Genomic DNA, 18225 nt, shown 5'->3' with positions numbered 1-18225 from the left:
GTAAACGTTCTCTTACATTTTCCTTTTTAAAAAATTCCAAAAAAATAATACTAAAAATACTACAAATTTTTCAATATAGAACTTACAAATCGATGTGTTACAAATCACCAAAAAAAATAAATAAATAGTAGTTTTTCTTTTTTTTTGATAGAGTTTTAACCAAAAAACTAATTGATTTTTTGTGTAGGCAAGGATTAAATCTCAGAACTCTTATTCAATCATTAGAGACTTTACCAGTTGAGCAAATTAAAACTCACAATTTAAATATTAGTTGAAGTCTACTAATTATATTTATTGTCCCATCAGTTTATAAGGTTTATATAATAAAAAGATGATTTCCTTTAGTATTTTCATTTTCAAAAATAAAGTGGATCACGTGATCCTGTCACATGCCACATGCATCAATTGAATGATTTTCGAATTGTGCCTTCCCTTTTAGGTAATACAACTTTTATAAAAAAAATTTAAAAAGTTGTCAAAAAAATTAATTACTTTTTTTTTTCTCAAATTAGCATTTTGTGTTCTAATTCCTCGTTAGCATGAATCTTTACTTTCTCTTTCGGCACTTTATTAAATGAAGAAGACAACTTGCCAAAATTTTGTGTGTCAATTAATTGTCAAACCAACCGTGAGAAAATTATATGTCAATTTCCCACTAAAGTCTTCCAGTGATTTTCTTCCATTCAAAAGACACCATATCAATGTTACGGACTCTTCGCACCACACAACCACTTTTCCCTAATTTCGATCCTTCCTCCCAAGTCCCAATTAGCACTTGAGTTCATTATTACTATAAGAATGGTAAACGTTCTCTTACATTTTCTTTTTTAAAAAATTCCAAAAAAAATAATACTAAAAATACTACAAATTTTTCAATATAGAACTTACAAATCGATGTGTTACAAATCACCAAAAAAAATAAATAAATAGTAGTTTTTTTTTTTTTTTGATAGAGTTTTAACCAAAAAACTAATTGATTTTTTGTGTAGGCAAGGATTAAATCTCAGAACTCTTATTCAATCATTAGAGACTTTATCAGTTGAGCAAATTAAAATTCACAATTTAAATATTAGTTGAAGTCTACTAATTATATTTATTGTCCCATCAGTTTATAAGGTTTATATAATAAAAAGATGATTTCCTTTAGTATTTTCATTTTCAAAAATAAAGTGGATCACGTGATCCTGTCACATGCCACATGCATCAATTGAATGATTTTCGAATTGTGCCTTCCCTTTTAGGTAAATTTTTAGTAGTCAAAGGTTCATGTGATTTTTCCCAATTGTGCCTTCACTTTTATTGATAGAAAATGGGTTTCTCATGATCAAATATATACGTGTAAGAATCGTTACACGTGAGTATTATTAAAAACAATTCCCACCCCTTTCACATATATAGAGCCATAGAAGATATATGTGGCTATGTGCCACACATTTATGCACTAACTCAATTGGGGTGATTTGAACCTCCAATTATACCCCTTTCTAATTTGGCCATTTTAAGCTTTTCTCATGACCAATCATGTAAGAATCGTTTTGATAATTGTTAAAACAATTCCTACATAACTACGTAGAAAACATTTGTGCCACACATATGCTCTAGCTACAATCTCTAATATTAGGGAGATTTGAACCTCAATTGGGGAGATTTGTTGAACATCCAATTCCACCCCTTTCTAATTTGGCCACTTCAGAAGTCTCCCAACTTTTTTGTCCTACTTCTCTCTAATTTGTTGGGGTTAGCATGTACATGTTTATATGTCTTGCCCATATATAAACTAACTCTAAGCCTATTCTCCATCGATGTCCATCTAATTAATGATTATCTTATAGTAATGTGGGTTTGCTACTAAAGGAAACCTATATGTTGTGAGATGCATAGTGCATCTATTCAATGCAGAAGATACTTTCTCCTGAGCCTTATTATTGTCAGGATTGGGTTTATTCACATCTCTAACTTGCTAAGTCAGGATGTAGACAGAAAATAAGGATTAGATTTAGAAGGATCCTATTATCCTTTACTGAGAGGAAAAAAAGAAACTTGTTTCTGAGCCTATTAATTTGGTGGGAATCTTTGCAGACCTTGATAATCCATGGACGAGGACGAAACATCCAAAATTTAAGGTATAGACTTTGATGGTAAAACAAAAAAATTCGATAACTAGGTCAACCAATGACTAAAAAAATTCAAACGTAGATAAGCAATATTTCCATTTGTTTTAATAATTATATAATAATATCTGTAGGGTCAAGATTTGTAACCCAAGCCCAAAAGATTTGGAGTATGAGCCCAATATGTCCAATACAATGAATTTGTAGAGAGTAAGTGAAAGAGCTGGGCTGGTTGTGAATTAAACAACGTTCAACAAAGGTTTTACTGATGAATCAGTGTAAGAACAAACTTGAAACTTAAATATATTTATATCCGAAGAGACAAACTTTTATACATATCATTCTTAAAACTACAGCAAACTTTCTTTTTCTCTCTTTTCCCCCTCCTCCTCTGTAGGAAGTCTCTTACATTTATATAGTTTTCTTTTAAACTATCTTGATCGTCCACTTGTCTTTATCTAAACGTTCACTTGAGCATATATCTCATCAGATATCTTCGTCGGTTCTCCATGAATAGCGGTAGTTGAGATTGCACTGTTCAGAGATCTTTTCCACATTAATGTGACCAGAAAAGTTGCTGCAATACATTTAATGCAGTGGTAGCAGCTTTTCCTTTAGATATTTCTCCGTTCTTATCATCTCCATACATGCTCTCTTCGGACTATACTTCTCGATCATTTCCAAGTATATCTCTCCCACGTGGAATCCTTCTCAATCATTTTCTTCTCTTCGGACACACTTTAACCTTGAAATAGGGCCCTAAGCCCAATACACAATGTTGAGTTATTACCCCCACAATATCGGTTTGTGATAATTTTTTCTCTCTAGAAATGTAGAATTAAAAAAATATAGTGGCTCTAATTTGGAATTCGCTTCAAGCTTTTGGATGCATATATATCCTAGACCTAGTAAATATATATATATATATATATATTTTCCAGCTGGTCCTAATTTAGCAATAGATTATTATTATTTAGTAACGTCACTAATAGTTATTTTACACCCACAAATCGCATATAAATCAAAATATAAAATTGATGATATGATGGAGACAAGGATTGGTGAACTTGTAGAAATTTTATACAACATCAAGTCCTACTCATTATGTGTCAGTTCTTAATGCAGAACAGGGAGCACGATAATGCTAGGTCAATTTTTATTTGAGTATAAATATTTAAATTTATAAATAATTCTTTGAATTTACAAGAAAGAATTCTATAATCCTAAATAAATAAATAAATAAATAATCTAAAAATAATCTATTGAATAAAGCTGTCCCCAATACTATTCGATGTCCATCTAATTAATGATTATCTTATAGTAATGTGGGTTTGCTACTAAAGGAAACCTATATGTTGTGAGATGCATAGTGCATCTATTCAATGCAGAAGATACTTTCTCCTGAGCCTTATTATTGTCAGGATTGGGTTTATTCACATCTCTAACTTGCTAAGTCAGGATGTAGACAGAAAATAAGGATTAGATTTAGAAGGATCCTATTATCCTTTACTGAGAGGAAAAAAAGAAACTTGTTTCTGAGCCTATTAATTTGGTGGGAATCTTTGCAGACCTTGATAATCCACGGACGAGGACGAAACATCCAAAATTTAAGGTATAGACTTTGATGGTAAAACAAAAAAATTCGATAACTAGGTCAACCAATGACTAAAAAAATTCAAACGTAGATAAGCAATATTTCCATTTGTTTTAATGATTATATAATAATATCTGTAGGGTCAAGATTTGTAACCCAAACCCAAAAGATTTGGAGTATGAGCCTAATATGTCCAATACAATGAATTTGTAGATAGTAAGTGAAAGAGCTGGGCTGGTTGTGAATTAAACAACGTTCAACAAAGGTTTTACTGATGAATCAGTGTAAGAACAAACTTGAAACTTAAATATATTTATATCCGAAGAGACAAACTTTTATACATATCATTCTTAAAACTACAGCAAACTTTCTTTTTCTCTCTTTTCCCCCTCCTCCTCTGTAGGAAGTCTCTTACATTTATATAGTTTTCTTTTAAACTATCTTGATCGTCCACTTGTCTTTATCTAAACGTTCACTTGAGCATATATCTCATCAGATATCTTCGTCGGTTCTCCATGAATAGCGGTAGTTGAGATTGCACTGTTCAGAGATCTTTTCCACATTAATGCGACCAGAAAAGTTGCTGCAGTATATTTAATGCAGTGGTAGCAGCTTTTCCTTTAGATATTTCTCCGTTCTTATCATCTCCATACATGCCCAAAGCTTATCCTTATCATTGGAATCGTTAGGAAGATCACTCGAACCTCCTAGGTATTTGCTTGATTGAGACTCTTTATATCCGAGGAGAATACACTCTTCGAACTACTGATGCTCTCTTCGGACTATACTTCTCGATCATTTCCAGGTATATTTCTCCCACGTGGAATCCTTCTCAATCATTTTCTTCTCTTCGGACACACTTTAACCTTGAAATAGGGCCCTAGGCCCAATACACAATGTTGAGTTATTACCCCCACAATATCGGTTTGTGATTTTAAACCGTTTGAAACAGTCCAATAATAATATAATTTTTTCTCTCTAGAAATGTAGAATTAAAAAAAATATAGTGGCTCTAATTTGGAATTCGCTTCAAGCTTTTGGATGCATATATATCCTAGACCTAGTAAATATATATATATATATATATATTTTCCAGCTGGTCCTAATTTAGCAATAGATTATTATTATTTAGTAACGTCACTAATAGTTATTTTACACCCACAAATCGCATATAAATCAAAATATAAAATTGATGATATGATGGAGACAAGGATTGGTGAACTTGTAGAAATTTTATACAACATCAAGTCCTACTCATTATGTGTCAGTTCTTAATGCAGAACAGGAAGCACGATAATGCTAGGTCAATTTTTATTTGAGTATAAATATTTAAATTTATAAATAATTCTTTGAATTTACAAGAAAGAATTCTATAATCCTAAATAAATAAATAAATAATCTAAAAATAATCTATTGAATAAAGCTGTCCCCAATACTACCGAGTCAAAAAGAGTGAAAACAATTCCTTAAGAAAGCTTGTTTTGACTTGAAAAACCTTATTAAAACCTAGTATTAAAAATAAGGTTAAAGTGCAAACAACATCTCTAAAGTTTGAGTCTTCGAATTTTATATTTTAAAGTTTCAAAATTTAGATTTTACTTCTTAAAATTATACTTAATTTGCATCAGTAGTCTCTTTGTTAGTTTTTTGTTGACGCGTCTGTTAAGTGCCATATAAACTTATTAAGTGTACTAATTGATCCAATTGAAACATGACACGTGGATTCATCTACTCACATCAAATTAAAAACCTAAAAAAAATAAAATAAAACCTATTTTGAAATATTTAAAATAAGAACTAAAAAAAAAAAATACAATAATTCCTTCTTCTTTTTTTCATTTTCTACAACAATTTTAGGGAACCCAAAAAAAATTAAAAAAATCAAACAATAAATAAGTTTCTAGGGACCCAAACAAATAGGCACAGACACAAAGAATAATATGTGGCACATGCTGCTAATAGCGGGAAAATAAACAGAAGCAAAGCTGGAGTTTGAGTTAAAGTTTTCTCCACGGTCTGATTATTATTGTGTTTCGTTCTTCTCTTAAAACAGATATATTTGCTAAAATGTATTTACCTTCCTCTATTTCTTGTTTTTCTTTGTCATTTCTGCTTAGCATGGTTTCTTGGCAAAATTTGAGAAATTTTTTTGTTTGTTTGAGTCCCTAGAAAATGTTTAAGAAAAAAAAAATTGAATTATTTTATTTTTGGTTTTAGACTTTGATTTCTTATATTTCAAAAAAGATTTTATTTTAATTATTTAAAAATATTTAGGCAATTTTGTCTGAAGTGGAATAGGTAAATCCACATGCCACATTTCAATTGGATTATGGACAAAATTGGGAAATGCCCCATTTGGGTAAAAATAGTAGCATAATGCCCTTTTCTCCAAACTATATAGAGAAATGCACCTTTTTTGTAACTCGATTTTCTCAAAATCGAGTTATAAAAAAAAAAATTCTGGAGCCCTATAGCGGCGTTTTTAAGGACCTATAGTGACATTTTCAGGATCTATAGTGACATTTTGTAACTCGATTTCCATAAAATCGAGTTATAGGCAATTTTTTTAATTTTTTTTACCTATAACTCGATTTCTTATAAATCGAGTTAAAAAACGCCACTATAGGTCCTAAAAACGTCACTATAGGCTCTTAAAAAACGCCGCTATAGGGCCTAACTCGATTTTGAGAAAATCGAGTTACAAAAGAGGGTCATTTCTCTATATAGTTTGGAGAAAAGGGCATTATGCTGCTATTTTTACCCAAACGGGGCGTTTCCCAATTTTGTCCCACTTAATTAACGGACACATCAACAACAAAACTTATGGAAAGATGCTAATGTAAATTAAGTATAATTTCAAGGGATAAAATTCAAATTTTAAAACTTTAGAGTATAAAATTCAAAGACCCTTAAACTTTAGTGGTATAATTTGCACTTTTTAGCCTAAAAATAAAGAAATATAAATCCTTTTAAATTACACTCAGATATATATATATATATATATATAATAATAAAGAGCAACTGACTAAACTAGACCCGTATATATTTTATCCTATTTCACTATTTCTTTCTCTTTTTTCGTTTTTATGAGTCCTATTTCACTTTTGAATCACTAGATAAGCATGGGGATTCAATTCAATGCCTTCTCGGGCAAACAATGTATACGTGCATGAATTTACGTAAACGTATAGTTGTACATGTTCTCTTGGCCTATGTGCCGTCCCAAGAAAGAAGACTGAGTCACAAATGACATGGAAAACGACTATGAAAAACATTTACTAACTATTGAAAATAAATATACAGCCGGCATTGTTCATTAATCTTTATCAAACTACAATGTCCTTTGCTTAACATTTTCTACTATCTCTCTCTTAATTGAAGCAAATACTTCGAGTCCAAATCTTCTATCCCACTTTTCCTGCTCCACTCTATACTTCACTAATAAATATTTACCACGTGTTCACCTAATTAATTAAATACTATCATTATTGACTTATTAATACTACAATTATTAATTAATAATAGTATTTAATTAATTAAGTGAACATGTAACAAGTACTTATTGGTGGAGTATAGAGTGGAGTAGGAAAAGTATGACAGAAGATTTGGACTCAAATACTTCATGCAGGTGAAAATGGAACAAGAGTGAAAAAAACAACCAAACATACAAGTTCACGAAGCTTTCTCTTTTAGGACACTATCAAATTTTGTAATGGAAATTAGACAATTTCTTGTAGTAGCTTCAGTTGCAGCATCACCAATTTTAAGTATATTGGTGGTTGCCTTATTTTGCTACTTATGCAAAAGAAAACTCTTTCCAATTCTCAAGCAACGTTACAAGAAGAAAGGTTAGTGACTTTTTGTGCTTCAAATTCTTTGTGAATTCTTTTTGCTTATAAATCTCAGTTCTGAGTTGGGAAAATGATGATTAGGGAGCTTGAAATTCGAGAATATATTGTTGCGGCGCTTCCAGTTGGTGGAGCAAGAGAAGGCTACCAACAATTTCAGCCAAGATTGCTTGCTGGGGTCAGGTGCATTTGGGAATGTCTACAAGGGGGACTTTAATGTAGAAGGAACACTAGCTATTAAGAGACCCTTGTTAGAAATACTGAATAATTGTATTGTATTTCTTGTATAAAAGAATGTACATAGATGCCTTTATATAGGAGGCATATGTGTGCAGTACAAGTAAATATGTGTGCTATACAAGTAACCTAACTGGGCCTAAAGCCCACAACACTATATATGTTAACACAATACACACATATTTATTCAAAAATATAAGAAAAAGTTTCAATTTCTTCCATCCCAGAAAATTAAGGCATATGATTATTGTGTTTGGTGAGAACAATGCTTAAGACTACTTCACAATTTTTTTCATAACTTGTTATGGGGGTAAGTTGTGATTGGTGCTATATCAATTTCATTTATCTGTTACTTGTACTCAATTACAACATATTGTCTTTATAGCCTGGCAAAAGAAAATTTAAAAAAAAAAAATTATGTCTTTATACTTGTTGATTATTTGTTGTGGTTTCTTGAACAGAAGTGATGCTACTTTCAAAAGTAAAGCTCAAGAACCTTGTAAGTCTCGTGCGATATTGTAAAGAACCAGGTACGTAGATACAGTATCACCCAAAAAGTAGGCCATGCTGATTATATACTAAAGATGAAGCAATGACAGTTCAAGTAATATTCACAAAGAGAAAGAATGAAAAATATAATCAAGTAAAATTGTATCGAAATTTTAAATACATATCAAATTAGGTTGTCCATGTACAAAATTATACCAAATATTGCCCCTTCTTTATTTTGAAAGCTTAATTTTTGCTTTGAACAGGACCAAAAGGTGCAAAATTATTAGTTTATGAGTACGTTCCAAATGGTTCTCAGCTTGAGTACATTACGGGTAAGTTGAAGGGCATGCATTGCTACATGTAAACATTCCTAAATATGTTTATCTTAGTAGACTTCATATACTATTACCATGTAGGAAAGAGAGGGAGGAGCTTGACTTCGAAGCAGAGAGTAAATATAGCCATTGGAGCAGCTAAATGTGCAGTCCTCATTAGACTAAAATGATTATAAACTGGCATGATAATAAATGTTATTGGTAGCACATCAACAAAAATAAATAAATTTATGATATTTTTTAATATTAAAAATACATTTATTTATACAATAAAATTTGTAATAATTGTAAAATTCGAAAACAAAGAAAAAATGGTGTTAATTAAGTTGGTTGAAAATTTTGCAGGCATTGCTCATTTGCATGAAGGGATTCAGCCTAGCATAATCCTCCGCGACATAAAACCAAGTAACATCTTAGTAGGAGATGAGTTCGAAGCTAAGGTTTCGGATTTTGGGTTAGTGAAGATGGGGCCTACTGAGGATCAATCACATGTCAGTAGTCAAATTAAAAGAACATCAAGATACCTTGATCCGGCATATTGTACGAGTCTCCATTTGACCCCATTCAGCGATGTCTATAGCTTTGGTGTCATATTGTTGCAACTTGTGGCTGCACGACCTGCAGTTTACTCTAATGGAAGGCTATCTAATTATCATATCATTGACTGGGTAAGTAATCGAAGCACCTATATGTTCATCAAAAAAATCATTAAGGTGCTACTCTAAACCAATAAGAAAAGTCATCTAACACATAAAATTAACCTTTTCACATTACTTCTCAAGTTCATGTACTATTATTTTATTGTGATGACATTTTTATTTGTGTTTGAGTACTACAGCAACTGTATTTTGGAAGTACCTAATAGGAGATTAGGATTGTGATTTTCATGACAATTTAAGGTAGTCTCATATAATTCAAAGTTTTAATTTATTAATGTGTGTTTGACCACGCTTATTTGCTTAAAGGTGAGCAAAAAGTAACTTTAAGCAAATAAGCCAACTTTTTTTTTCAAAACTAGTTTATTTATTTAAGTCATTTTTTGTCTCGCCTTTAAGCAAATAAGGGCAACTAAACCAACACATTCATTAAGTAATTAACCCTAATAGCTAGTTCCAAGTTTAAATAAAATGGGGATTGTGTCTAATGAACAAAATGCATGCAGGCAAGGCCTAGCTTAGAGAAAGGCAGCGTTGAAGAAATTTTAGATGTAAATCTTCTATCAGAGCCATGCAACATGGAGATAATGCTGAAGATGGCACAACTAGGCCTAAGATGTTCTGTGAAAGTACCCAAACAACGTCCTACAATGAACCAGGTGTGGCAAGAACTAGAAGAGGCCCTGCATTCAGTTGGCAACTTTATAAGCAAAAAGCCCTCGAGTGCTGCTCTAATATCAAGTGGCAGCAGCGCACCTTGTGAATCAATGGATAACGATTATTCTCAAAGCTTTGTGAGTTTAAATGGTGTTGGATTACAGAGATTTCATGTAGAGATGGAAAGCTACTCCTTTCGAAGCACTAGCTTAAGGTGTTTGGAGGAAAATAGTACTAGTGTCGAGTTTGATAAGAAAAACTTAAAAGGGAATACGTGATCATACAGAAGACGACCTCAGTTGAGTTTGTCATGGTTTAAGCTCTCTCAAAAACTTGAGTGTATGATCTGCCCTCAGTACCACCTATGCCAATCGAGTTCCTTAGCTTATGCGTGTTTGAGTGTTAGAGAAGCACCTTGCTGTTTATCAAATAGTTATGAGAAAATTGATGTGAATTGCTCTTATGTTTTAAGAAAGGTTGGGAATTGAGATGCTTACCTCTTGTGCTATTACAATATTGGTGCATGGGAGCAGTAAATTTAGTTTTTAGGAAAAGGTGAATTTAATTTGTACAAGTTTGCGACTAATATACAAGATAATAGAAGTTACCATTATTAGTTGTGAATTTACTATTTTTGGAGAAAATGGTACCAACTCATTCTTGCGTCTCCAGAGCCTAACCAAATATACATTTTGACAATTAACAATACTAACATCCTTAAAACCATTTTCCAGCTTTCTTTACACTGTTATCTTTTAACTCCAGTGCTCAAAGTCCATTCCTCTTTGTTGTATACTAAGTTATTTGCTCACCTCTTCATCTACGACCTTTGCATTTTTGCCGAGTGCCAAAAGATCAGCATACATTTTCTCAGAAGCCTTTGAAAACCCAAGCAAGGACTCGAAAACAGAAGAAAATCCAGTTGGAAATCCATTTACAGTGACATGCTGCATAACTTGCAAGCTATTATGGTGCTTTTCTTTCTCCATGTCTAGCCTCTTCCTAAACATATCCAACATGGCTTTCCTCTCTGTCAAGTTTTCAATCCGACTACGTACATTTGCCTGTGATTCATGCTCATGGAGCTTTGATTCAAGAATTCTGCTCTCTGCCCGCTGGAATGCCAGGACCTTCCTGTCAAGTTCACTGGCAAGTCCATCAACCTTCCTTTTCTGGTGCTGTTCCTCTCCTTGTTGAAGCCACAAAGCTCGAATATCCTTCTCAAAGCTTTTCATGGTATGAGTCACTGCTTTTTCTGGCAACTTCTCCAGGCAAGCTAGCCAATCATGACAGATTACAAGCATCGGTGGCCCACTGAAAATAGGCCGTGGGACTGAAGACCTGCCTCTGGAGTATAATTCCACTTCAGGGGCGATGAACTTGGATAGCCAACTATCAAGAGCTTCAATATATGCCTTCTGAGCAGAAACATATGCAGTAAAGCAAGCGCGCCAATTTTGAACTTCTGCTTCGAGCTGAAGGGTTGCAAGACGGTGAGAGTCATTGCAAAACTTTCCATAGGCAGGACAGTTGAAAGATTTAACCTCACACATGATTCGGTTTTGAGTTTCATATGATTCCACCATTATCTTCCAGTGTTGCATTAGGCTGCAGAAGTGGCGGAATTGGAGGTTATCACAAAATTTGAAATTTCAAGCTTCTTTAATCTAACCTACAAATTTCTGTCATCAACTTTCTTACCCATTTATTAGCTCTAAAAGTTGTGGCTGCAGCTCTTCGTCTCTCAGTTTTTCAATTCTTTGGGAGATTGATTCTGCACTTCGTATTGCAACCAAGATCCTTGCATGCATGTCTTTTACTTCAACTCTTGTTTTGTCCCCAGAGCAGATTCCATCCTTTCTGGCATCCTGGTTCCTCAAATTAGAGCATTTTCGCTCATAAATTTTCTTGTTCTCGTCCCCAGCCTGATAATTTGATTTAAAACATGTTCAAGAAAGTTGGTAATGAAACAATGTTTAGTGATTACTAAGGTGTCTACAAAAAGTATCTGTAGTGGATCCATTTATAATGGAGTGACTAAATTTTACACTAGCTGTCGTCCTACCACAACCATTCTCCTTTTTTTGGGCTTGGGACTAGCTTTGAACAAAATATGACACTAAGCACAGACACAGGCAAAGTGCAGCAGTAAAAAATTGATAGCTTTCTGGTTGCAAAATCTGCATCCCAGATGAAAGAAAATGGCTGTTCCCATTCTTTAATGGAACTTCAGTAATTAGTTTTACTTCAAAAAACCTAGTTGAAAGCTTTGCAGAATTGATAGCTGACCTCCCCTGCTTTCAAAACTCTGTTTCAGCCAATCAAACAAATAGGTTTTTACTCCCAAGGGTCACATTCATGACACTGTAAATCTGCCTCATTTGTTTTTCCCCATCAGAAACAAAGATTTTCTAGTCTTAAATAGATCTACAATTTGTTTGACCTAAATTTACAAGTCATATCTGGATTCAGTTAGTCCATTGCTACAGCATATAAATACTTCAACAGGAAAAACTAACACATGCAAAAGAGAAGGAAAGGTTTGCCTTCAAATAATGTTCAAAAACAAATTGTGAAGGCATAAGAAGCAGAGATTGACAGCATCGTTAGCCAATGGCCTTTAGGCTAGTTAGAACCAGTGGGAGGTTCGAGAGTAAATTACCAAGCCTAAAAAAAGGAAAAATAAAAAATAATAATAATAAAAGAAGAGTGGTTCATTAAAGAAGACAGTAGATAGGTAACAGAAAACAAGAAAACAGATAAAAGGTTCCCTAATGACTGGCTATCTATTTTAATCACCCATATCTATATAATGATGGTACAAAGAGTGTCCCATGTCTCTCTTTTTTTTAGCAGAGAATGAAAATACTGCAAACAAGTGGTAAAAGAGACTAACAAAGCAAAAAGAAGCTGGGGGGAAATCATAAGAAAGCATATGAATGAGATTTACCTTCACCTCCTCATAGAGTTTCTTCTCCCAAGCATATAACCTTTCTAGTGTTTGCGAATGGCTTCCAGATTCCATTCCTCCATAGTCATCAAATAAATCACTCTTTAATTCTGTCCATGTTGAAGAACTTTTGGAGCTACATGAGACGAGACTTTTACATGAGGAAGACCGAGATGAGGTGGATCGATTCAATGTAATTGACCGAATGAGCTTAGTTGAGCTCTCTGCACCCAAATTTCATGGATGAATAGATGAAGTAACTAAGATACGATGAAAGTTGGTGAATGAGCAATGTCCAACACATGACAAAGATAATGATTGTCAGTAATTTAATAATAAAAAGGCAAGATCTGTATGGAACACCATGACAAATGGCATTAAGAAAAAAAAAATGTTTAAGAAAGACAGTTCAAATGTTCATTTTTTTGATAAGTAGGGAAAGACAGATCAAATTTTCAGGTCCAAGAATGGTTTGGTTTTTAGAAATTCAATTCAAGGAAATGGAATTTGATGACTTCAATTATATCTGTCACCACAAGGGCATACATTCTTTGTATGGATTCCTACAAGAAGGAAACTGGAAAGTGAGTTCCTACTCCTTTGGGACGATTCTTTGAAATTGGCAGAATATACCTAATCCACTTCCCACATTACACAATTTCTTCAATAAAAAATAAAATAGCCTACAATGTCACATCTTACAACCGCCAATGACACATAACCCTGTGCATCAAAATCAGGCACCAAGACATTTTATTCCTCAATTTGCATTCCATGGAAGCAAACGTAACTAATTTCCTCTAATTTAACCATATATATACACATAGAACTGCGGCAAGCATGTACGAATCACAAGAAATTATAAATTATAACATTAAGAGGAAAAAAAAAATAATTTAAATTTAAATTTTAAAAAAATATAAAATATAAAAATATAAAATAAATAAAAAAAGAAGAAGAAGAAGAAGAAGAGAGAAAAGAACCAACCTTTTATTTCCTCCAAACCAGACAGCATTGGAACTCTATTGGCCTCCAGCATCCTAGAAACTTCCAAACCAGAATCATAAGCTCTGGTAAAATGGTCTTCAATATCCTTCAATGCCTCCAACAATTCTCTCCCATCAGTGGGTGTATCAATCACTCTAAAACTTTTGTGCTCCTCTTGGCTCACATTAACATCATCCCCTTCTGTCACAGACTCAACCTCACCACCCTCCTCATGATCTACTTCATCATTATTCAAATCCTCAACCTTTCTCTCACTCATCATTCCTCTTTCTCCATCCTCTTCCAACTCTGGAATCCCTTCTTCCTCTCTCACCACCCTCAGACCCTCCTCAGAACTAAACTCATTCTCCACTTGTGTTCTCACTCCATCAAACAGACTGAAGAAATCCCAACCAGAATCTTTGTGTACACCTGCCACTGGCTGAGCCACCTCATCGAAAAAATGCTCACAAACCACATCTCCATCTTCTTCTTCTTCATCCTCAACCTCATTGTCATCAATATCTTCTTGGTCTTGTTTTTCACTTACTATCTTAATAGTAGAGTCCAAAAAAGCTGTAGAATCTGAGGTGGGACATGAAATGGTTTCATGGGTGGGTTCAGTTGGTCTTTGTTGAAGGAACATGGGGTTGGAGATAAGGGTCTCAGTGGTCTCAGAAGAAGAAGGAAAAGTGATGAGAAATGAAGAAGATGAACATGAATGCCGAGCAACAAACAGCCTTATAGCTGCTGCTACAGCATAAAGCGAGTGATTATACTTGCACTGTGCGTCTGCAAGAGCATACCTCCTCTCCACAGCCAATTTTATGAGGCGTTTTCTGTCTTTACAGATAGACACAACATCGTCTTCTTCATCTTTCCTAGACACAACACAACCCATCTCTATCTAAAAACTCAAGAAGTTTTGTGTTTTGGTAAGAGTTTAGAGTACCCAATAATGTGTATTACTCTTTTGGCACAAACAGCTAGCGGTTTATTAGTTTTTTGTTGTTTATGAAACAAAGGCAGGTTCTGCCAAAAGAAAAGATGAAGGTTTTTGTGTGTTGTGGCAGAAAGTTTATGTTTTGGCAAGACTTTAGAGTACCCAATAATGTGTTTTAACTCTTTTGGCACAAATTAAGAGCAAGTGGTTTGGTTTTTTTTTTTTTTTTTTGTTGTTTCTGAAACAAAGGGTGGGTTCTGCCAAAATATGGAGGTTTCGTGTGAGTGTTACTGTGGCAGAATTGCAGAAAGGTGGTTTTGGGAAAGTTGTAGAGAATCACATTATGTTGTTAACTGATTGAAGTATAGCTATGCCTTTGGTGAGATGAGAAAGACATCATAGAAGACAGATGGGTTTGTCAGAGATGAGACAAAAACAAATTAGGTGTAAATATTGGTTCTTAAAAAAAAGCTTCAAGGCCAGTCATACACTCAAACCAATTGCTTTTTTAGTACTCAACATTTCTTTTGCAATAGGATTTGATCAGAGACTAGCTCAACATTTCTTTCGCAATATGAAAAAGAGGATTGGTCAGTGACTCAGTGTTCCATGGACCCAAAAGTCTTGAAACATGGAGAGGCCTAGGCAAACATACTTAACTCACCCGCCAAATTTTACTAGATTTTAGCAGAGATTTTGCTGGTGGTGAGTGACAGGTAGCCTAGAAGAAATAGGTAGGTGATGACTGAGGAGTCAAAATAAAAAAGCCTCTCTCTCTCTCTCTCTCTCTCTCACTCAATCACTCTCAGGCTCAAAGCAAGAGAGGGAGAGAAAGAGAGAGAGAGAGATAGAGAGAGAGAGAGAGAGAGAATGTTTGGGCCCAGATTCACTGTTTAATGCAAATATGGTATCTCTGGAATGAATTGCTTCACGCGGTGTTGGAGCGTCGAAACACTAGTGAAGTGTACCATGAAATCAAATTCCTCTTTGATCAACGTGTGTGCTAAGGTTTATGTTTTTCTAGGATATAATTACATATTGGTCCTTAATTTTGTCACATATTTTGAAAATGATCTCTATTCTTTCAAATATTTTGGTTTAGTTCTTAACTTCTTAAATGTATGTCAAATAGGTCTCCATCGTTAACTGGTCGATAAAAATGACTTGGCAAATAGAATTACCAAAATCAAACACAAATGCTAATCTAGCTAGATGATGATGGTTGCTATGTTCTTTTTTGTTAACTCAATGTTGGTGTCAAAAATGTCCCTAACATGTTCATCTTCTTACAAGTTACAACAACTAATGACGTTTTTTTATTAAAAAAAAATTACAAAAACTATCTCTTGGGCTTCGCATCAGCTTTAATACTTGGTTTTTAATGTTTCCATTTTCCAGGATTATACCTTTTCACTCACCAAATCACAAAAGTTGAGGAGTACCTTTTTAACGCACATTTAAAAAGTTAATGACTAATTTGAAACATTTGAAAGGTTGAGAACCAATTTGAAACATGAGACAAAAGTTGAAGACCAAATGTGTAATTAATAAACATTTTTTTATCAGAAGCATCACACATTTCTCTCTTCTTCTCAAAAAAAAAAAAAAAAAGGAGATTTATGTTTTTTCTTATATAGAGAAATTAAAGTTTAAATATTCATAAATTAGTCAAATGTGCGTTCGGCCAATGTATTTAATACTATCATATTTACTTGCGAGTGGAACAAAAGTAACTTTAGGAAATAAATAGACTTTTTGTTTTCTGTAATTTAATAGTTACAACAACAAGAAATGAGATATTCGAACTTTGATTTTCCTAAAAAATATGAATAAGTTATGCCATTTAGTTACAAAACTTTTAGTATAAGGTTATTTTTTAAATTCACGAGGATATTTGTTGTTACAATGCATGATGAACAAGTGTCACTTCATGTGGCCTAGTAGTTTCTTAACCTCTCACATGATTCACGAGACTCTGAGATCAAAAACCTCCTAAGAGCTTTTTCATTATAATTAGATAGTGCGTGTAGGACATTACACACATGGATTAATAATACTGAAACTCGAAAAGATTCGGATATCTTCCATGGAAGAAAAATAAAAACAAAAATGTCAATTCAGGTTATGACGGTGCTACCACGCGCTGAAGTAAGAGTGTGAGACTAGTGAGCCTTAAAGGATAAAAAGAAGAAGAAAAAAAAGTTAATGTGGAAACATAAATGGAATTTGAGGTTGATCATTGCTGGTTTGGTTTGTCAGTAATAAAGACGGAAACAGTAAAACAGGGGATTTTTAGTGGGGCTTAGGTCTGCCCAAAGTCATAATTGCCCTTGTGTTTTTCTGCCACAGGACAGCATGTATTATAATATTGGCATTTGTATAACCTTGACATCGGCAAAAGATTTTTTGTAGTTGGTGCCATGATTGCCATCAGAATCAGATGAGAATCTAGTGGGCTCATTGTCCATCACTAGCAGATGTACAGTGAGCACTCCTCACTACCGTTATTTCACAATCATTCTTAACTGAGTTATGTTAGAGATACAATTTTTAGCACAATTTTATGATACAATTTGTCACTTATAATTGATAAAAATATGTTTTTACATGACCTACTAATATATCTTACTAATCATAATTCGTCACATAATAAGTTGTGACATAAAATTATATTAAAAGTTGTTCCCTGACATAATTCTTTCTCAATTACTCAATTAATACTGGGAAAAGTTGATTTTGATTGCTAACACTTTTTTATTTATTATTTATTTTATGAATTGCAAATTTTTATTAAGAGAAAAAGATTTTACTTTTTTTTTTAATTTTTATTCTAACCTAATTTAAGTGTATACGTGTGAAGTTTCTTTCTTTTCTTCTAGAGACTTGAACAATAACTCTTTCCCCCACACCTCACAAGTATTTATACTTGTAAAGTGACCATCGCACCAAGAGTATACGGTGGTAAAACACATTGGTTTAAATTTTAAGGAAATGTTAATGGCATTTATATTCGTCCAAAAGTTAAGGATGATTTATTGTGGAGTTCATGTAATAAAAAATTAGTATAAATTGATAAGGTGACTTAAAATATTACTAAGTGATCATTTTTTTTTTTTTTTTGAGAATTAAGTTTAAGTTAAATTTAATAATTTTATTTTATTGACTCTACATCTTATAAAGTTAATTTGAAATCCGACATAAAACAAAATGATTTGATGTAAAATTACTTTATAATGGATATTATAAAGTGCCTGTTAACATCAATCTTAATTTTCATACTATAGTTTGGCCATATGATTAACTTTTATATATATTTTTCTCATAATTTTAAAAATATTATATAATTGTAATTAATACAAAACAAAATTCATGTTCTGCAAGATGTGAAAGTAATATATTTTAACCATAACTTTTC

At 33.1% G+C, this 18225-nt stretch overlaps 2 protein-coding genes across 2 annotated transcripts; one reads left to right on the top strand and one right to left on the bottom strand.

The window, feature by feature from the left end:
- Nucleotides 1-7417: 7417 nt before the first annotated feature.
- On the top strand, nt 7418-10208 carry LOC112022810 (probable LRR receptor-like serine/threonine-protein kinase At5g48740). Its single transcript, XM_065772016.1, has 7 exons — nt 7418-7553; nt 7638-7736; nt 8252-8320; nt 8546-8614; nt 8699-8761; nt 8963-9285; nt 9780-10208. The coding sequence occupies exons 1-7, from the start codon at nt 7418-7420 to the stop codon at nt 10206-10208; spliced, it is 1188 nt and encodes a 395-aa protein (XP_065628088.1).
- Nucleotides 10209-10513: 305 nt separating this feature from the next.
- LOC112022785 (protein ALTERED PHOSPHATE STARVATION RESPONSE 1) lies at nt 10514-15657 on the bottom strand. The gene is made up of 4 exons (XM_024055412.2): nt 13868-15657; nt 12881-13104; nt 11632-11855; nt 10514-11538 (listed from the first exon to the last, which is right to left on the bottom strand). The coding sequence occupies exons 1-4, from the start codon at nt 14766-14768 to the stop codon at nt 10731-10733; spliced, it is 2157 nt and encodes a 718-aa protein (XP_023911180.2). The 5' UTR covers nt 14769-15657; the 3' UTR covers nt 10514-10730.
- Nucleotides 15658-18225: the final 2568 nt, after the last annotated feature.

This window comes from Quercus suber, unplaced genomic scaffold (assembly GCF_002906115.3).
Source record: "Quercus suber isolate HL8 unplaced genomic scaffold, Cork oak 2.0 scaffold_52, whole genome shotgun sequence".
Lineage (NCBI taxonomy): Eukaryota > Viridiplantae > Streptophyta > Magnoliopsida > Fagales > Fagaceae > Quercus > Quercus suber.
The sequence above is the reverse complement of the archived record's forward strand: the minus strand, read 5'-3'. Positions and strand labels throughout refer to the sequence as shown.